General features: G+C 44.8%; 1 protein-coding gene across 4 annotated transcripts in view; it reads right to left on the reverse strand.

Moving 5' to 3' along the window:
• SEC14L2 (SEC14 like lipid binding 2) overlaps positions 1-18,025 on the reverse strand; it is a 32,274-nt gene extending 14,249 nt beyond the window's left edge. The window contains exons 1-2 of one of the 4 annotated variants that reach the window (XM_048513734.1): positions 17,965-18,025; positions 5,291-5,366 (exon numbers count right to left, since the gene is read on the reverse strand). Coding sequence is in view for 2 of the 4 variants with exons in the window: in XM_048513732.1 (XP_048369689.1) it covers positions 5,291-5,301 (11 nt within the window). In the remaining 2 variants the exon portion in view is untranslated. Of the gene's footprint in view, positions 1-5,290; positions 5,367-15,925; positions 16,003-17,964 lie in introns of those variants that run through there. The other 3 variants (XM_048513732.1, XM_048513731.1, XM_048513733.1) reach the window with 3 other exon arrangements.
• Positions 18,026-22,355: the final 4,330 nt, after the last annotated feature.

Consider the following 22,355-nt stretch of genomic DNA (forward strand, 5'->3'; position numbering starts at 1 on the left):
ATATGAACGTTTTGGAAACATTCACAGTCTTTGTGATTGTACGCCACACGGACAGAAAAATATAAGGTACAGTCAGATCAGCACCATTTTCTATGCCTCACCCTGGTTGTCATTTTTCTCTACTCTGCAACTGGCCTATTATTCATTGTTGAAATATTCATATCCTGTCTTTCCTTGCAGTGCAAGGTAGCTTATATCATAACCATTTAAAGCCATTAGAATAAAACCCCGGATCCCTTTCCCTTTTGCTAAAATGTTATACTGTTATAATAATCTATCCACTAGGTCCTCTGAATACCCAGCTTTCATGTTGGTTGGAATGGGTTATTCAGACCAAATCACTCCAGCCTTGTTTCATCTACACTGGCTTCCGGTTTGCTTCAGGGCTCAGTTCAAGTTGTTGGTATTGACTTTAAAACCCCGTATGGCCTGGGACCAACATACCCCAAGGTTTGCCTCCTCCCACCCCCACCTACCATACATGGCAGTTATCTTCAGGGATCCTGTTTTAGTTGCCCTCACCACTTGAAGATAGACAAGCGGTAGCCTGAGAAAGGACCTTCTTGGTCATGGCCCCCAAATTCTGCAACTCCCTCCTCAGGGAGTTAGTCTGTCTTTATCGGTGTATTTTGCCATCAGGTGAAGACTTTTGTTTTGTTTTGCCAGCATACTAGTTTTGTTTGTTCATGTTGTCTGTGTTGCTTGTTTAACGGTTACTAGCCTATTCGTGTTGTTTGTTTATGTGTTTCTAATTACATTATGTTATAATTTTAGATATTGTGATTGTTTTAATGTTTTTATTGTTCACTGCCTTACAGACTCTGGGTAGAAAGGCAGCATACAAAATGTCTAATAATAATTATTTAAAATATGTCTATCCTTTTTGCCTTTCCCCTTATATCTTGGCAATAAAATGGGGTTCAAAGGTTTTTTTCTTTAGCAAGGGAAGCAAGGGAAGCTGTGAATTCAGCAAGGGAAGCTGTGAATTCACAGGAGCTATTAGATTGTTGTAATGTTTTAACTGCATAGCAATACATCAATTTCCAATTTAAAAAAAAAAACAACTTCAGAAAGCCCCGTGTGACATGGAAGGAGGGAGAGTCAGCTAAAGGGGATTAGGCAAGAAAAGTACAGAGAAAACTACCTTGTAGTTGTATGTGTTGCCACTGTGAACACATGACATAAGGTATTCATGGCTGCAAACAAAGCTACATGGAGAGTTGTTGACAGTGGAAATAGACCATGTATTGACTGCCTTTGAGCCAATGGAGAGAATCCATCTTCTCCAGCAAGTCTGGAATCCTTTAAACCACAGGTGTCAAACTCACGGTCCTCCAGATGTTATGGACTACAGTTCCCATCACCCCCTGCCAGCAGGCGGGTGCCAGCAGGCGGTTAAAGCATGCCCTGCGCCTCCTCCCCTCTGGACTTGGCACAGTAGCAATGAACTCTGCTTCAAGGGTTATCCCTGCCCAGCAGAGGAAGTTCAACTAGATGGCAAGTTCAGCATAATGCTAAAATCCACCCTCCTAAATCCTTGATCATCGCTATTAACTACGCCAACAATTAGCAGACCAAGAACAGGAACAGAGCAGCATGGAATGCCTTGAGCAATCAGAATCACCAGTGGAAGAAGAAAACTAATATTTGCAATCATTTAAACAAACAGTTGGGGGAGGGTGGGGAATAACCCTCCCAAACTAAGTTTTAAGCTATGAACTTCAGCTTTTCAAACACGTGCCCTCCCTTTCCAAGCATTCAAAAATTCCACTACTTGGACTGCACTTTCATCCATGATTTTCTGATAGTCTGAGATGAGCTATTTTTGTCTTCTGGAGAACATATCACTATCAGGTACAGCCAAGCAACTAGTACAACCTGTTTGACCTTTAGATTATGGGTGTCTACTGGTGGGGCCTGTTCACGTTTCTCTCAACATCAAATGAAACTTGATCTGAGATGGTGGGTGGATGGTGGATTTAGATTTTTCTGCTTGCAACACAAGCAAGGTGTCCAGTGTTCGAACAGCTTGTATATTCCAACATAACAATGAATTGCCCTTCGTTCCCCCAGAATATTCCTCTGTGGAAACAGAGATGCATATAAAGTATACCTTGACAGGGAGGGCGGGGGATTAGGTAATCAGACTCTCTGATTAACAGCTCATAAAATAAAATTATGGATGTTGTGGGTTTTCCGAGTTGCATGATCATGATATTTGGCCTGCATTTGTGGCTGGCATCTTCAGAGGCATTCAGCTGTGATTCCGGCTGTGAAAGTCTTCAACAATACAAAATAAAGTTATATTTGTTGAAGGATCCATTCTATGCCAACACTTTGGCTTGGTGTAAAATCAGAGGCAGCGCACTTACAAAGCTGAGGGCCAAACTAGCTGTGACAGCTCCAACTCATGGACAGCGTTGCCACTATTTTAAAGCCTAATGAGGTAATTTAAAAAGTGCTGTGAAAGTATCATCTTGAGCAGTCCCACAATGCCATGATGGGATGACGTGCTCTTGGTTTCTTTCCCCTGCATATATTTTCAAATGCCAAAATCACTCGCACTCCCCAAAGCTGTTTCAGCACTCCAAGGCCCTTTCCGCACATTTTCTCCAGGAGAACTGATCAGTCGCCTGTGGATCAGTTGCAAATTACCAACCTTTCCTGTAATGACCACTGCTTCCCAGCTACCCTTGCCATGCTCCCCCGTTTTGTTGTGTCCCAAAAGCAGATCATGTTATAGGAAGAGCACCAGAAATGACACTATCAGATAAGAAGCCCAGAGACAAATTCTACGAAATAACATTTTTTTTAAAGCCTGCCTAGAGCAGTTTTGTGATCCTTGGATGCACAAGATATGCTGCAGCTAGCCAGCGAGGTATCTGTAGTTCATGGGCTTCCTTGATGGGGAACCCCTGTTCAGCCTGCAACCAACTTTGATCTGCTGGAGGCTGCAGGGAAAAGGCTGATAAGACTTAAAACTATCTGGGTGCTATCAGGGCTGTATCTCCACAGCAGATAAAGTGTGACCTGTGATCATCTTAATCATCAAAAAGCCTCTACCTTGACCCTGATGATCTTCCTACAAGGCAGGGCCGCAGAATACAGTTCTAGACAGTAGAACCTGCACTAAATGAGAGTTCGTCAAAGACTGTACTTTGTAACCTGCCCAGGGCCCTGGGTGCACCACTGCACTCATCAGATATTCATGACTGTAAGTTTTCTCCATACGCAAAGTGGTGGAGTGGCAACATGTGCAGAAAATGGGAAGAGGTCATCGGTTGGGATGAGGGGTTTACCAATTTGCACAAGTTAAATGTAGGTTTGATTCACATATTTAGCATTTATACACTATTTTCAACTCTGAGAGCCAGTGTGGTGTAGTGGTTAAGAGCAGGTGTACTCTAATCTGGAGAACCGGGTTTGATTCCCCACTGCTCCACCTGAGTGGCAGATGCTTATCTGGTGAACCAGATGTGTTTCCGCACTCCTACATGTATAGTATAGTATTGTATAGTAAGGGTATAGACAGAGTCGTGGACAGACCGCAATCTGTCTTTTGGACTTTACTAAACAGACAGGATCAAAGTACAAGTAGAAAATCCTGGTTGGTAAAATCAGCCCTGCCATCTCAGTGAGGGAAGGTAAAACTCCTTGCATGATTTCTGCAATAGGCCTTCATGATCATATATTAGCCTCTAACACAGAATTGCTCTGAACCATCCAATACCAGAAGATGCCTTTCCAGAATTCTGCAAAGGACTGTGCGCTTTCTGCGGGACAATGGAAAAGCTGCAGAATTCACCACCTCATGAATCTCAGCTCTCCCTGTCTTTTAAAAGCCAGCTCCCAGCCCTTTCTGTGGGACAAGATATGCTTGAAAGTGAGCATTTCTGGGTAAGGCTTCCCACAATCAGAAGGTTTTAATACCCTGCACTGGAAGAGCAAAATAAACCAGGACATTCACTGCCAGCTGTTTTTTAACTCACTGTAAACAATGCCCTTTCCTCAGTTGGTTTTCCCATGCCAGGGTTTTCTTCTTACCTTGCGAAACAAGGGGTTGGAAAAGGGAGAGTTTCAGGGAAAGAAAGGCTGGTAGGAGTAAGGGTTAACCACAGCCCTCCTTCCTGCGGCAATCTGTGCAGACTCTCTTATTGCAAGGGTGAGAGAGGGTCATGTGTTGCTTACTCGCATGTCCTGATCTATTCATATCTATGCAGCCCTAAAATAAATGCTTGCCCGATACTGTGGCAGTGTTAAAAGGGTAGGGGGGACATACCCTGCTGGAAGGCAACCGGCTTGGTAAGGACACTAAACCTCTGCTGCCAGCTGCATAGCTTGGCATCTTGTGCTTCAATCTGTTTCATGAAAGGCAAAGACTCAACATGCAATTCCCCCCCCCACTTTCCCTAATTGCTGTATGCCCAGGCTAAGGGGCTGCAGTCATCGAAAGGTTTGCCTGCTAGGCAGGAAACGCTTGGTCTCAAACACAGTGTCTTGGAGGAAACCCCTACTGAAATCAGGGGGCCTTATTTCCAAGTCTGGGGATGGGGATGTTTAGTCTGGAGAAGTGAAGGGCGGACATGATAGCTATGTTTAAATATTTGAAGGGACACCATTGTTGGAGAGGGAGCAAGCTTGTTTTCTACTGCCTCAGAGACTAGGACATGGATTAATGGATTCAAGGTGTAGGAAAAGAGATTCCACCTAAACATTAGGAAGAACTTCCTGACTGTCAGGGCTGTTCGACAGTGCAATTCACTGCCTCGAAGAGTGGTGAAGTTTCCTCCTTTTGAGGTTTTTAAACAGAGGCTGGATGATCATATGTTGGGAGTGCTTTGATTGTGTGTTCCTGCATGGCAGGGGATTGGACTTGATGGCCCTTATGTTGTCTTCCAACTCTATGATTCTATGTAAGTCAAAGTGCTTAAGAAAGAGCTGTTGTTAGCAGGCAGTTTGCATCTGCCTGTTTGGATTGGTAGCAACGGATCCATCGCCCAGTTCCCATACAAGGCTTCTGTACCTTTTGGGCCAAGGCAGAAGCAAACATTTGTCTAACTGAAGAAAATTAGATTGTGTAACACAGAAGCACCTTTATGTTTTGATTAGTTTCCATTCTCAGATGAGCACCCTTTCTTAATCTGAGCCATATTCATAAATCATACATGTGCTTATAAAAGACCCATTTATGGGCTGCAAAATCTCAGATGCGCTCCATTACTGTACACACTGTTTTGATTGACAGGAGACCCATCTTTACATTGCAACCGTCCCCAGACCCGCCTCTTACCTCGGAGCCATTTCAAGAGGTAGTAGTCATCTTGGGCAGGCAGCCCTGGGACGATATCTTTGACATTCTCGCGGAACTGAGAGAAAGAGAAATATGTCAGATGTTTGGGACTGGACCCGAGATTAAACTGTGTAAGAGCCTCTCCACAGTCACTTATGAAATAGTTCACATTTAAATGAACATGCATGGAGGGGAGAATGAGCGCACAGATCCCACCTCCACTGGCTTATAAGCCTGGAATCTACATGTATAGGCCCTACCTGGAAATGTTGAGAGCCAGCGTGGTGTAGTGGTTAAGAGCAGGTGCACTCTAATCTGGAGAACAGGGTTTGATTCCCCGCTCTGCCACTTGAGCGTGGAGGTTTATCTGGTGAATGAGATTAACTTGTGCACTCCAACACGTGCCAGCTGGGTAACCTTGGGCTAGTCACATTTCTTCAGAGCTCTCTCAGCCCTCCCACCTCACAGGGTGTTTGTTGTGGGGAAAGGAAAAGGAGATTGTAAGCCCCTTTGAGTCTCCTTGCAGGAGAGAAAGGGGGAATACAAATCTAAACTCTTCTTCTTTAAAAAAAATCTGGAAAGGTATATCTGAAGAAGTGCATGTGCACATGAAAGCTTACACCAAGAATAAAACTTCGTTGGTCTTCGTGCCACTAGACTCCACTTTTTTTTCTGTTAAAATAAAAACCATCTTCCTGACTACCGAGACAGAGCCTGCGTGTCTGTGCATAGACTTTGTATCCGCACGTGCTTTCTGGGCCACCAACAAGAGAAAAGAAATGAACTTTGGGGTTGCCAAGCTGCAAAAAGGGGGGAAGTTAATTGTTATAGAATCACAGAATCATAGAGTTGGAAGAGAACTCAAGGGCCATCAAGTCCAATCCCCTGAAATGCAGGAACACATAATCAAAGCACTCCCAACATATGATCATCTAGCCTCTCTTTAAAAACCTCCAAAGAAGGAGACTCCACCACATTCTGGGGTAGTGCATTCCACTGTCGAACAGCCCTTACTGTCAGGAAGGTTTTCCTGATGTTTAAGTGGAATCTCTTTTCCTGCACCTTGAACCCGTTACTCCTAGTCCTAGTCTCTGCAGCAGCAGAAAACAAGCTTGCTCTCTCACTAACCTGACATCCCTTTAAATATCTAAACATAGCTTTCATGTCACCTCTTTACCTTCTCTTCACCAAACTAAACCTACCCAGCTCCCTAAGTCTCTCCTCGTAGGCCATGGACTCCAGACCTTTTACCATTTTGGTTGCTGTACTCTGGACCCGTTCTAGCTTGTCAATATCCTTCTTGAAAAGATGATGGTTCTGTTATGTAACCAAGTTCTGTGTTGCTACATGATACGTTGTTAAATGAAAAGGACAAAAGAAAATGCTTTGTTCTCTTTTAATTACTGCAAGGTTGATTCCAAGTTCTACCCCGCATAACCCACACATTGAAGCTACTCTAACAGTCTTTTTGAACATGGCAAGCATTATGGAGTTTGTACATGACAAGTTTATTTTCCAAGTTGTGCGTATTCTTCCTCTTCACCTTCAATCATGTAACAGGAGAAAGACTTCCAGATTAACATACATTTGTTGGCACATCTAAATACAGATCATCAACCAATGACTTTTATTAGACAGAAGACAGAGTTTTAAATCAAAGGTAACCAAAATAAGTCAAAGTACGGTGACTAGTGTTTTAACAAAACCAGAACTAGGAACTTTGCTACATCTTCAGTCTGTTTGGAACAGCGATCGTTTAAAAGTTTCTAAATACAGATAACATACAGGGGTTCAGCAACTAGAATTCTAAACCAGAAGAAAATTGAGGATTAGAATGACAGTTTGCCGAAGAACCTGTATTTGGATGTCAGAGGAAGAAATCTTCAGTCTTGGTGCAGTAATTAAGAGAAGGATGGAGGGAGCCTAAAAGTAAGCCAGGTTTTCACTTGCCAGGAACAAACTCTGATTTGTTCAAGATATATCTGACTGCAGCCCAAAGCACTTTGTAGTACAAAGCCCAGCATTTCGCAAACTGCAGCACATTTTGAATTGTTGAGAAACATCAGATAATTATGTTTTGGACCTGGATAGCCACAGGCTAGCCTGATCTTGTCAGATCTCGGAAACTAAGCAGGGTCAGCCCTGGTCAGTATTTGGAGGGGTGACCTCCAAGGAATCCTAGGGTCGTGACGCAAAGGCAAGCAATGGAAACCGCCCTATGGGGTCACCATAGGTCAGCTGTGACTTGATAGCACAAAAGAAGTATTACTTTGACGAAATAACCAAACACTCTCTTTTCTTTTCTAATGCTGATGGAATTCAATGTATCTAGGCAAGAAGGGAAGAATCCTTCAACAACATGTAAAGGGAGTAGTAAGAGATGTGGTCAGTGATCCTTGCCATGATAACAGGGCCAGTTGAGGTATACAGAATGGCCCTGTTTTCATCCAAGAAAGGTCAGAAAGGATGTTTGTTCCCTTCATCTATACCCCCACCTTTCTCCAGCATGGTGCAGTGGTTAAGAATGGTGGACTCTAATCTGGAGAACGAGGTTTGACTCTCCACCCCTCCACATGAATGGCAGACTCGTATCTGGTGAACTGGATTTGTTTCCCCACTCCTCCACATGAAGCCTGCTGTGTGACCTTGGGCTAGTCACAGTTAAGAACATAAGAACAAGCCAGCTGGATCAGACCAGAGTCCATCTAGTCCAGCTCTCTGCTACTCGCAGTGGCCCACCAGGTGCCTATGGGAGCTCACATGCAGGATGTGAAAGCAAGGGTCTTCTCTCTCAGAACTCTCTCAGCCCCATCTACCCCACAAGATGTCCATTGTGGGGAGAGGAAGAGGAGTTGGTAAGCTGCTTTGAGACTCCTTACAGGAGACAAAGGCGAAGTATAAATCCAAACGTCTCCCCAATGGGGACAAAAGTAGCTCCCATAGTTTGTTGCTATTTTATCCTCACAACAATCCAGTTGTGTGCGCAACTGTGTGCGCGACTGGCCTAACATCACCAAGCAAGCTTCCATGCCAGAGTGGGGGTCCAAACCTGGCTCACTGCATCACACATATGAAAACAGATTCTGCTTTGCCCGTGATGAAAACTCCCCACTGTCTCCCTTTTTATGTACCTTTTCATTTGACAATCCTACATATCTGACAGTACTCTCAGGTCAGCAGGGAGGCAAATGGAAAAGTCTGGAAACGTGCCAACTCACTTTCCTAATCTTATCCGACCCCGCCTCCTAAAGACTGTCCTTCACTCCTTAATAAATTGATTAGATTATCAAGTCTGAAACCAGGTGCAATTAAGCCAAGGATTGGCCTCCCTGGAGAACAACAACATGCGTAGAACTGCAGAGAGAACAGACAAGACTCTGGCTGGGAGCATGGGTGGCTCGGCACAGATTTTGATACAGTCCAGTGTGCCGCCTCCTCTCCCTGACTAGAGGCATTGTTCGAGAGTGGGTCACTGAGACAGCTGGGCTGACAAGCATGTTGTCTGGCCACATAACATCACCTTCCTCGCTAATCCACCACTCGGTGGGGAAAGGTGAAGAGATTTCTTTCAGTCAAGGTATTTTCTATCTAGCAGCAAAATTCAAAGTGCTTTTTCAAAGCACTGACAGTTAAGAATCAGACACTGGGAATAAAAAGCGAACACAAAAGCAGCGGCTAAGGAGCTCTGGAAGACACTGGTGGTGGTCAGCTTGTGCTAGGTGAAACTGAGGTTTCTTTTGGGTTTCCCCATCTGGACAACCAGGAGTGGCAAGGAAACATTCCTGGAAACCAGCTTCCCCCAGCATTCCCATCCATCTTCCTTTGCAATCTGGGGCCACAAGGCCTTGGTGAGTGTTCCAGAGCACCCCATCAATTCACAGAGGGCAAAAGGGGAATCCTAGAAAGCCTGGCTATTGCTTTGGATGCATTGAACACTAGAACTTGCCTCAGCACCACTGGCATAAGTTAGAGTACCAAAGTTTAGAGCAGTTTATGGTGGGTGGGGAGCAAAACTCCAGGCACTGACTAGCTTTTGTTACCCTAAAATAGGAATCAGGTCTTTCATCCTACCTGAATCTGCAAAACAAAACAAAAAGTTACCTGTAGAATTTATATTCCTTATTCTGTTTTCCTTACATATTGGATTAATTAAAGTTAAATTCTACCTTTCAGACAATAACAGGACCTGCAAGGTGACAAGAATACCTTAGGATACTCTCTTAGGTGCTGCAACCATCTTGCACAGCAGTGGCTAAAACAACATCATATGAGCAGGTCCAGCAAGAGTCCATCACCGAAACAAGCAGGAGGGGTGAGATTCTCACTATCAAAACCAACCAGCAACTATGAACATTCAAGCAAATTTAGCTTTAAATAGCCAATCAGGTACTTCAGACTGGCCATTCAAAGGTCCAGGAGCTGCTACAGAAAAGGAAGATTTATATATGAATGCATTTGTATACTCTCAAAATACGTTTCCAAATATTTGGAAATATTTCCAAATAGTCATATAACACAATATTAACCATAAAAGGAGCACAGCAGGATGTCAAAAGTATAATAGCAAAAACTCCAACAGTATTTTTAAAAAACCCTAGCTGCGACTAACAACAAAAGGCTCAATTAAAATAACAGATCTGAGAAGTCTCGTGAAATGCAGCAGAAAACCAGTCTGAAATGGGGGGGTGGGACACACACACACCCCAAATCAACAATTTACAAATACTTTCAAAAAACCCTTTAAAAACGTTTTTAAAAGCTTTAACTTGATACCCAAAAGTTAACACATTTGGCACTAGAGAAAGGACATTCCACAAGCCAGATCACCGCATCTGGTCGCCGCATCTCAAAAAGGATATTGAGGAGATAGAAAAAGTGCAGAGAAGGGCAACAAGGATGATTGAGGGACTGGAGCACCTTCCCTATGAGGAGAGGCTGCAGCGTTTGGGACTCTTTAGTTTGGAGAGGAGGCGGCTGAGGGGGGATATGATTGAAGTCTACAAAATTATGCATGGGGTAGAAAATGTTGACAGAGAGAAATTTTTCTCTCTTTCTCACAATACTAGAACCAGGGGGCATTCATTGAAAATGCTGGGGAAGAATTAGGACTAATAAAAGGAAACACTTCTTCACGCAACGTGTGATTGGTGTTTGGAATATGCTGCCACAGGAGGTGGTGATGGCCACTAACCTGGATAGCTTTAAAAGGGGCTTGGACAGATTTATGGAGGAGAAGTCGATTTATGGCTACCAATCTTGATCCTCCTTGATCTGAGATTGCAAATGCCTTAACAGACCAGGTGATCGGGAGCAACAGCCGCAGAAGGCCATTGCGTTCACATCCTACATGTGAGCTCCCAAAGGCACCTGGTGGGCCACTGCGAGTAGCAGAGAGCTGGACTAGATGGACTTTGGTCTGATCCAGCTGGCTTGTTCTTATGTTCTTATGTCACACAACAGAGAAGGCCATCATAGCCATCCTCCTGGAAGCACAAGGAGCTGGGCCTCAGTTGACAATCTCAGATAGCATTGAGAGTCATCTAGACCACTATTGGCTCCAGGAACCTGTGCCAGATACCACCATCTCTGCATCTCTGTATATTGATAATGTCCCCACTTCAGATCTTTGGAAGACCTCTCCTAACAGGAAATACTAATAAGTATGGAGGGGACAGAGCAGAACCCTGTGCCCTGATGTGGGACAGCAATTTCCAACAACACCTGTAACTGGTCAGCCAAATAAAAGTGAAGCTACCTGAACACTCTGCTCCTAATATCAATTCCAGCCTGCCGGTCTAAAGGGCACATTGTCCAAGAGTAACAAAAGCTCCTGTGAGGTCTAGCAGATTCAAAAGGTTGCACTTTCCCCTATCTGTTTTCATAAGGATAGTCATGGTAATCCCTGTCCAAAACCTAGGCTCCAAACCAGATTGAAATAGGTGTAGGTACCCATTCTTATCCAAAATGGTCTGGAATTGAACCATGGCCATGATGCCCAAGAAAAGGAGACTTGCGACTACCCTGGGTCACCTGGATCCAAAGGAAACTTTTTAAAGAGTAGTGGCACAGTTACCCCCTTCAAGGCAATGAGAGGTTTTTGAGTCAATCACTGATGCACTTGCTGTACTCTAGACCCAACCAGCCAATCCGCCAGTTTGTTGTCAGAAGCCAGGCTGAACATGAGCCAAGCGTAGTGGTGGTTGGCTGCACCTCTGCTAGCCATTTGTCCATCTCCTTGAGATGAAGTGACTACGAGTAATCCAAGGAAATGCAATGATTTTTTTAAAAAAATGCTCAGGTACCATTGAACTGCTATAAATGGACAGCCTCAGTCTTCATGGTTGCAAACAAATCTACAAAATGCCCTAGAAACACAACTCCAAAAGCCACTGAATTCTCTATGTTTAGATTGTTGGGGGACAAATAAAGAAGCCCATGCGCCGTTTAAATTGCCGTTGGGAGTGCGGTTATGTTCATCCAGAGAGGACACTCTCCCACCTTGATCACTTTGAATTTAGATACTAGTGAGCTTCTCAGATTAGGTGCAAGATTGCACACAATTCTTGTGGCGTCCAGGAGACTGAATGGAAGCAGAACTAAATGGAAGCAGAACTATGACAGAACTGTCCTTATTCACCTTTAAGGGAATTATCCAACCACAAAGAAGGCTGTGTCTCTGAATGAGTGACTGCTAAGACCTTGATTCTACACTGTGCCATGGAGAGAAACACATCTCACCATGTCATGCCTCTGACGATGCCAGCCATAGATGCAGGGGAAACATTAGAAGCAAAACCACGGCCACCACGGCCTGGAAAACCCACAGAGGCCCGCTGATCCTTTGCCTTCTTCTAGCTAGTAAGCACACTTGAAACTGTTCTCTCAGCAGAAGCAAAAGGCATTGGGCAATTCATTGGACACAAGCTAAGTGTTAAGACTGAGTAGAATGTGACTCCACACTGAATTCCTTTAAGAGTACAGGTGAGCACATTCCACCATTTAGCCATAGGTTTGCTCTGTCCTGTATCCTACTCTGCTGATTTTGAAACTGGTGCACACAATCTGGATTAGTTTTCAGTGCATACCTGGGTGATATCCAACAACACATATTGATTAAATCATTACACAAAAAGGGCTTGATGCTGTTGAGCGAAGATTCATGTTTTGTGGTATCATCAATGCAGTTCCCACATACACCAATCTGAGCAAAACAACAATACAAAAACAGAACAGCCGTGGGCTGCTCCAAAAACAAGCTTAGGCAACTCAAAATCCCAAAACAGTGAAATTAGGTCGGGGAGAGATTCTTAATTATCCCGACAGAGCAGAATAAGAAGCATTCTGTAACTTACCAAGAGTCTGGCAAAAGATAACATCAACTGCCTTCAACAACATAAATTTTAGCCCCAAGATATGTATATTTAGTTTTATGTGGAAGAGTATGTGAATACTTTATTACAGGGTGGGGAGATTAGGTACCACGTGATGCAGTACGCTGACAACTTTACCTTGCGCTTCATAGGATTTTGCTTCTCATGGTTCCCATAAGTTTGTCCAGCCATCTATGATAATTCCACAGAACCCATGAAGGTCCATTTAATGCAGCAGTAGGTACCTTGCCTTTCTTTCAAGTGCTTTTCAGCCATTATGTTTGCCATGGAGAAACGGGTGCAGCTGCTGCCTAGCCCCAAGTATGGATTTCACTGCATTTTAGTCCTGTGACAGTCCTATGACTTTCACAGACAAAATGTAGCTCTTTGAGCAGGAGTGTTGTTGCATGTGATGTCCTAAAGGCCATGCCTGACAGCAAAATCGCAACTGCACTGGCAGCTGTTGCCATCTCTGGAGATAGCCCTTGACCAGATTCAGGCAGGCTACAAGCACAAAAGCAACAAGCACAGGCCAAACACAGGCCAAGGTCAAAACACAGGGCTTCAGAAGCCCAAGTGTCAGTGCAGGAGAGCAAATCCAAAGAGCACGAGTACAGTTTTAGCCTCGCAATTAGCAGCTTGCTTTACAACCCCCTGCAGCAATCCTGTCAAGTAGACCTTATTGCAGAAAGAGACAAAGAGGGTGAGATAGACAGTGTAGTGTACTTTGGCCATTTACAAACTTGTTGTCTTCTTCACATGGAGTGTACATTCCCTTCGGGTTTGATTCTCGATTATGCACTCATTTTCTCCTCTTCCGAATTCACTGTGCTCTCAGATCAGAGAATCCCTGCAGTTTCCAAAAATTGTGTGATTTTCTCCCTTCGCAGGAAAAGCGAAGGAGATCCCTGTGCATTAAGCTTCCCTTGGGTTTCCTCCCTCCTCTCCACCTTCCCCTGCCCACACAACAGCAGTTTCTACCACTCTTCAGACTACCATTTCAAAACTATCCAAATGGCTTTCTTTTAAAAAATTTAATGCTGATGGCATTAAAATTGCCATAAAATTGCCATGGTCTAGCAAAGTAACACTAGATCAAAGATGGCACCAAAAAAGAGGGGGCAGCAGGAAACCTCCCCAAATGAGGAAGTTGCAGGAGGAGAATCCCAAGTCTAAACAAAAAAATCATGGGAAACCCCCACTGTGAAGCAAACAGCCACGGGGTAAGTAGTGCATGCATAAAAGGCCTTTGTTCATTTTTGAAATAAAATTGCCCTCTTCACCATGACATGGCATCAGACTAACAGTTGGATGCAGCAAAACAGGATTTTTTTTGTCTTTTGGGACCCCTAAATACACTTCAAACAACAATCAGCCCGGCTTGGCCTCCCCATCACCTAAACCCCAAGAACATTTCCCTCAGTGTGCCTCCCCATAGCTGCTAGTTTCCAAGCAACCCCATTTCCCCAGGGGATGTGCCACCTCCTCTGTCAGTCTTCCCCAGGGATACCCTGCAAAGTGCTGCTTGATTACAAGTTACAGAAGAAAACCTTCTACCATTGCTTCCATTTGCAAGTTCTGGTGTCCCTTTACAGGACCAAGGGTGGGAACAGGAGGCATCTACACTTTTCTGCCTGCATGAGTTAATTTTTGCACTTGTTCAAAGTTTCAGGGATAGAACTGTTCCATAAAATGTTAGTCACTTTGCAGTTGTCTTTCCTCTGATCACTGGAGTGTCTTGGTTCCCTGTTCCTTTTAGCATGGCTGAGTGGAGGGGCTGGGGGAAAGATACTGCTCTGACCAAATGGCCCAAGCTAACCTGATCTTTTCAGATATCAAAAGCTAAGCAGGGTTGGCCCTGGTTAATATTTGGCTGGAAGACCACCCAGAAGTACCAGGGTTGTTATGCAGCAACAAACCACCTCTTGAACATCTCTTGCTTTTACACAAACAAGGGGGACACAGATCCGGATTTTCTTTGCGGCAGCACCCAGTTTATGGAATCTCCTTCCTCCAGTGGGCTCCCTTCTTATATAGTTCCTACAATGAACAAAGGTTTTATTTTTCAAGGCATTTTCTGGGTGCTGACTGGCTAAGGCTGTTTTCAAGCCTGCTTTGGATTGCTTCACTGCCAGCTTTTACGGAGAACAATTCTTGTTAATACTATGTGCCAACTGGGCACCTGCTCCTGCGTGGCAAAGCAGCTCCTGCGTGGCAAAGCAGCTCAAGTACTTTTAACACATAATCACTTTGCGTGGTTATGCAACCTTGGCACCAACATCCTGCCTGGTCTCTCATGCAATCTACAGGATTTCTGCATTTTGGACTCTCACGCTCCCTTTCTGAAAGAGGCTCCACACAGCCATAGACTTGAAAAAGCCATCCTTTCTCTCCAGAGCGCTGAGTGGCTCCCTCCTCCCCTGATCACAAGCCAAAATCTGTTCCAATAGCCTGTCTACTAAGCAAGTCCTGGCATCGCATCCTGATGTTAATTGGCATCACAGCTCACTTTGTTCAGTGCTAAAAGAGAAATACTGCAACAAGTGAAGAAACTGGCAAGAAGAGAGCACCTTTGAACATGGCCAGAGTGCCATTTCCTGGAATCCTGAACAACTACAAAACCCAGGATTAGGAGAAAGGCAAGAGAAATACTCCTGTGCCAGTACTACTGTCCTCTATATATATATTTGTTTGTTTCCTTCATTTTAATCCTGCCTTTCTTTCCAGTGAGAACACAAGGCAGCTTACATTGTTCTCCTTCCCTCCAACAACCCTGTGAAGTAGACCAGATCTAGAAAATGTAACTGGAAAGCTTCCATCACAGAGAGGGAATTTAAAGCTTGGTCTCCCAGATCCTAGTCTGACACTCTTAACCACACCACCATATGAAACACGATCACCTTTTATTGCTCTCCAGGCGTAGAAAAAGGATCCCAGAATCCTTAGTGGGACACCTGGAAACCACAAATAGCACTGCTCAGTGCGCTGGAGGCAACACAAAATAGTCACCTGGGAGTTATGGAAGGCTGGAGAATCTTCACAGCACTTTGAGATTCAAGCCTCCCTCCTCTCATAGTGCCAAACCAAATCCGGTTTTCGCTGTGCAGTCCGAGAGAGATGCCAGAAACGCCTCCCCCCACAACACACCTGTCATTGAAAAGGGGCACAATCCGCTGAGACTTTCTCCCACACAAGCCATGCCAGCACAATTGGAAGTTGAGGAAGAGCACAGGTATTCAGGACATCTGGAAATGGCAGTTCTTACCTAGCCATCCTAATGAGGCTCGCTCTAGCAGATGCTTATGCCACCCTCCACGGCGACCCAAACCTGTTGTGCGAGATAGTCACTTTGCCTCACAGTAGGGTTGTTTTTGTCTCCATGACCAAGACTCTCCAGCACGTGCCACAGAAAGGTTTGGAAGGACACACACACACACAATGCCTTCCAGTTTCTACCTTGGGGCAAATCTCTTCCTCTGGTAGGTATGAATTCCAACCGCTGTGTACTTCTTGTTTCACATCAACACACTGAACGTAGACACTGGGCAAATGCCGAGGACCAGTCTTCACAAGTAATCCTGGGCACCTCATTATAAGCTCAAGTGATATATATCAAAACAAAACACAAAAAAAGCCTCATACTCATCTGTTGATGAGATTTGATTAACCCGGAAGAGAAGTTAGGGTGGTGAGGAATGAAACTATCACCTCTGTTTGTAGAAGAAATGACAAAAGGCGAACTACATGCAAGAATCTACTAGGAAGAGGATTGAAAGTAAGACAATAATCATATTCACAAGTTATGGTGAAACACATGCAATCCATGTGCAGTGCACACTTGATTTTTCTTTAAATGCGTGTTGATTAATTCTCATTGTACTTTCAACCCACGGACTCTTGAATGCGTGATACGACAAGTGGTGGGATTCAAATAATTTAACAACCGGTTCCGGTGGTGGGATTCAAATGATTTAACAACTGGTTCTTTACAAGCACCATTTTAACAACCGGTTCTGCTGAAGTGGTGCAAACCTGCTGAATTCCACCACTGGATACAACCCACACATTTATCCAAGTTCTGGCCCCAAGTTTTATTGGTAAATTGAACTCCTTTTCTTATACCCACACAGGCAGGATATATGTGTATTGACACTGTCACATGAGAACAGGGCTACTTATGGAAACCTCTGCTTCAGGATATGAGCCCTAGGTCAGGTAAGTTCTTTTTAGAGAACACTTTTATAGAGGAGAGGTATAATGACAGTTATTAGCCAGAAGACCCAAGCAAATCCTTCGTGTTCAGAGACAACATACTTCTCAGGGCTGCTGCTTTTATGTCCTTTATCTACAAGCGTCCTGGACCTATCCACTACTATTGGAAACAATACTGGATTAGCCAGACCTTTGGTCTGACCCTTAGATAAGTCCTCCTTATCTATGTTACCCACTAGGTCAGGGGTCTGCAACCTGCGGCTCTCCAGATGTTCATGGACTACAATTCCCATCAGCCCCTGCCAGCATGCTGGCAGAGGCTGATGGGAATTGTAACGAATCCATCGGAAACATCTGAGAGCCGCAGGCTGCAGCCCGCCTTCACTAAATAAACAATGATCCAGGGTTTCTAAAGGCAAACTCCAGCAAGATCCTCTCACTTCTAGAAAGAGCTACACATGGAGACCAAAGCCACTGACAATGTCCTAAACTCCAGTTTCACTTCTGTCTTGAGGTCACTGGAGCAGGTGAACCACTTTATTCTGCAATAAAGGAGATAACACTGGCCCACCTTGCGGGGGCTGTCGCGGGAGGCTTCCAAAGAGGCAGTGTCATAGTGACACCAAAACGTCAGGAACTGCAGAACACAACCCTAAGTGTACACCGAACGGGCAGTGTGGAGGGATCATGCTACAAAATGCATACCTTCTAAAAATTGTGCCCTGGATTGTTTTCAGCTCAGTGCCGGCATCGGTATAGCGGTTTAAGCAGCTGACTAGGGATCTGGGGAGACCCAGATTCAGGAATCCCCGCTCTGCCACTTCTGGAAGCATGAGAGGAGGAGCAGTACCTGGGGCCAGTCCCACACACCTCCCAGCCTAACCTACCTCGCAGGGTTGTTGTACAGATAAAACAGGGAGAAAACCACTTCGGGGGGAAGCCGGGACATAAAAAGAAGTGGGTCGTAAACAAGGGACGTCTGGAGTTTACTCCAAACAAATCAAGATCTTCCGCAAGTGGGGCAGCGCTGGCCGGTCTGAATATACCCGCCCTGCCGCCCCACGTGACAGCCACTGTGCTGCATCCCCTCACCTTGGCAGCGAGCGCCTCCTCCTGCTTGGGGCTCCGGATCACCAGCGTGCCCACTCATGTCTCTTCCGGCATGGCGGCTGCTCTGACTTCTCCCGGCAAAGGCAGCCACCGGCTCGGGATCAATTTTGACGGCCAGCCCGGCTTTCCTGCCTCTCCAGCCACGCCTGCCTGCTGTCTTAAGGGACAGAAAGCGCCTGGCTGAATCCAAACCAGGGCGCGAGAGTGCGCTTTGCACGCGGCAACCGGGCGCAAATCTTCGCACGCAAAGAAAGGAGGACGGCGGAGTCCAAAACCCAGGCTGCCTGGTTTTCTTCTTGTGCCTTGCGAATCATGGGCAGAAGTCCAGGCACGTGAAGCTTCTAAATAAGGCGAAATGTTGCATCATCACCTTTTTAAAAAAAAAACTGGTTCTGGGAGGGTTTTTTTCCAGGCTTTGTGGTTGTGGTCTGGTAGTTTTTGCTCCTAACATTTCGCCTGCATCTATGGCTGGCATCTCTAGAGACAGAGGTGATAAGAGACTGCATCACAGGGTTCCCACCTGGGATACATGGACAATGTACCACACTAAACTTTCCTTCTCACTTAGACATGGTGAGAAAACAGGACTCTTTTCTCTGTGGTACAGCTCTGGAAGATTGTAGCCATGGCATGCAGAGGCGAGCGATAGGAACAAAATCCACCAGACCTCACAGCCACACAGCCGGAAAACCCTCCCAGAACCAGTTGAATCCGCCGTAGAAGCCTCTCGACAATACATTTTTTTTAAAAAAAACTTTATTAACATTATTAAATGTAATAATTCTACAATATTCTGTTAGCATCATCACCTTCTTAATGAAAGCAGACCGAATTAGGAAGTGAGGAGGGAGGGTTGCCTCAGTTGGCAATGGGCTCCTGGGCTGCATGTTTGTCTCCTGCCCTAGATTGTCGCTGCGTCAGCCACAGCTTGAGTGGCACTTCCTCCCTCCACTACACACAGGCACAGTGGCAAAAGCACCTCGGTTTGGCCTCTCTTGCCCTGAAAACTCTGGGGAGTTGCCATGAGTTGGCTGTGACTTTCTACCACCAGGAATCAGCAGGTGATGCTTTCGAACTGCATGGAGCAACGTAGATGGGTACAGCCCCTGGAGCATGCTGTTGTATTTAAGAGTTGGGATTTGGCTGAAAGTGTTGATGACCCTAAAGGGGTGTTTCTAGAAGTGTGGGTTGCTGCCAGTGGTGCCACCCTCTCCCCAGCACCAGCTGACACCGGGCAGGGGAATCAACCCCTGCCCCCCAGCACAGATAACAGCATGGAATTCTTTAGCTGCCTTTCTTTGGCTCTGGCCTTGGAACTTTCAGGGCTTTGCCCTCTTGAGCCATTTACAAGTCCTCTTCTCCAGCCTCTGCCACATATTTCAAGATCAGAGGGCTTGGGACTGGCAAGGAGGGTTGAATCTCAATGATTAGCAGGCTGTCATTCCACCAGAGCTTACATTATTTTTATTTATTTTTAATTTTTCTCTGTTCCGTGCCTTTCCTGCAATGGGGATCCAAGAGCCAGCTTATATAATTCTCCTCTCACTGCATTGTATCTTCACCCTGAAGCCAAGCCTGGGTCTCCCACACCCAAGTCTGTGACACTCTAACAAGTCTAAGCACTGCACCATACATGAGGGAGGCAGTTTCTGGACTCGAACTTGTTTTCGATGCCAGAGGCCTGTCCTGGAACAAGCAAAATGAACAACATTGCTAACACTGATATGGAACAGGTACTTTCATAGGTACCTTCCGCGTTATCTCAGAAACTCCCTACAAATCATTGGACCATTATCTGGGGCTAAGAAAATAGTGTTTGTGGGGACTACCTGCTGGGTTCAAGAAAAATGAAGGCTTACAGAAGGAGACATGTGCAGAGTGCTGTCACTTGAGTACAATTAAGAAGGGGATCAGAGGGCTAGCACTTCCAGATCACAGTACACCCTTTCTGTATAAATTACTGCTTTTGCTTTTTTCAAAAAAAAGTAGCCCACGAGGGGACCCAGGTTGGGAATAAGTGGTGGACCAACGTAATTCCACAGTAGCAGTCTGCTACAAAAAAAGAAAATTCTTGTCCCCTCCAGTTTTTCAATACAAGATGAGCATTCCTGAGTTTTAAAATGGACATCCCAGAATAATGCTGTCGTACAAACACATAGGTCTGACACTCAGCGTGAATTACTGTGCATGTAAAATGACTAATTGTAAGATTAAATTAGGTTAGGAGAAAAATATATGCAGAAAGACATTTTGCCAAGTGGCAAGCTTCATATGTGGGAAACTGACATAATCTCTTTTCCCATGGCAAATGGCAAGGAGGGTGACGGGCACCAGTTGTGCAGGAGGGAGGGGGCAGAATGGGATAAGGCAACAGTAGAAATGTATATCTTGCCTCTCTGGGTCTCCAGGTGAGTTAATTTCTTCCATGTATTACTTTTAAAATGTAAAAAAAAAAGAATTTAAACAAGGTTTGTTCTAAAAACCTCATTTGAAATCAGAATTTTATGAAAACAGCATCAGTTCTAAGCAACCAACCAAGACACTTGTTTCTTCATTGATTCATATCAATGATGGATTTAAATACATCAACCTTTATACCAAATTTTTAGTGCACTCAGGTTTGGGTTTGTTTGTTTGTTTCATTTTTTTGCAGGAAATGCAGTTTTATAAACTTAGGCCCCTTCCACACACGCATAAAATAATGCGTTTTCAAACCACTTTCACAACTCTTTGCAAGCCGTGGATTTTGCCATTCCACACAGCTTCAAAGAGCACTGAAAGCAGTTTGTGAAGTACATTATTCTGCATGTCGCGGAATGAGCCTTAGCATGGTAAATATGCTTCCTCTCATTGATAAAAGGGAAGGTTGTTTATGGCAGTTTTCTTTGTCATTTTCTTGGCTTCAGTGCCGCTTCATTCCTTGTAAGTAGAAACATCAGACCGAAGACAGCCTTGCAGATTGGGCGTGCAGGCTGTATATCCACAGCCCTAAGAATGAAATTCTTATCCTCGTGGGATTAAATTTGCTCTGCAAGGATTAATCCAGTGAAAAGAATTTGTTGCCGAGGAGTCCACGAAAGTGGGGAAACTGAGTAAAGCTTGCATCCTGGATCCATGGCATTAAGGCTTCCCAGTCCTGCCTACACCAAACCACCTCAGAAAGACATGCCTGAACAAGGCGGTGGTTATTTAATGTTGTCTGGGGGGTGGGAAAGCAGAGGAGATAGGACTAACGTGTGACAGCGGCTCCGCCATGACCCTCCCAAGCCCTCTTATCAATAGTAGAGCCTCTTCACCCAAGGCCTGTTTTGGAAGCCACCGCCTTCTCCACAAGCGTTTTTTTGATGCAACTGTGGTTCTTTGCTATTTTCACCCACTCATTCCTCTCTAGGAATGGGTGCTTTCTTCATTGTTGCTGTCTGCATTGGTAAAGCACGTTTGAAGCCATATGCTGAGGCTTAAACATTTTGGCATCCGCTTCTATTAATCCGCAGTTTGTCAAGGCTGCGGAGTTTTAGATCAACGGCTGCATTTCTGAACATTCTGGGCTTCAAGCTGTACCGCCCACAAATCCAGCTGTACAGTGTGAAAGTGGTTTCTGGGAGGTCTACCTGAATTCCTTCTGCCACAGAAACCTCTCAAAGAGTGCTTCCTGCATGATTGGTGTTTGGCTTAGAATGGAATTATTACATAAATGAGAAGTTAGTTATTGTTATTATCACACCATTCATTATAACCCTGCAGTTTCACAGGGTAACCTAAAGGATGCTGACCAACTTGTAACGCCGTTTCTCAGTTCCTGCACACTAAACCACTCCAGGCATCATCTTTTCGGGTTTGCTGGAGAGGATATAGCATCTTCTGAGTGCTCAATTATGAGTGCCAAACAAGCTGGAAACAATGTGATGGCATCAGCACCACCAACGTGAAGTTAAAAAAGAACAGGGGTTGAACAAAGGCCCCTTCTGCACATGCAGATTAATGTGCATTCAATCCCACTTTCAATGCACTTTGAAGCTGGATTTTTACTGTGCAGAATAGCACAATCCACTTTCAAACGGTTTTTCAAAAGTGGGACTGAATGTGCTTTATTCTGCATGTGCGGAAAGAGACCCAAAGTCCAACAAAACGGCTTGATTTGATCAGACTTATGAAAGCTTTTTTTTCTCCTGGCTGCAGTAACCTGGGAGCTTGTTCTATGGATATTTGTGGCATAGCGGGACTACCTGTCTTGCCAGTGCTGGATGGAAAAATACTTGGAGATTTTAGGTGGGAGCGTAATGGCATACATGATACAGGCCATCTTTTCAAAGCAAAACATTGTCTCACGGGAGAGCGTGATCTTTGTTGCCTGTGAAGAGCAGTCATAATCG

Source organism: Sphaerodactylus townsendi, linkage group LG13, assembly GCF_021028975.2.
Source record: "Sphaerodactylus townsendi isolate TG3544 linkage group LG13, MPM_Stown_v2.3, whole genome shotgun sequence".
In the NCBI taxonomy this organism is placed as follows: Eukaryota; Metazoa; Chordata; class Lepidosauria; order Squamata; family Sphaerodactylidae; genus Sphaerodactylus; species Sphaerodactylus townsendi.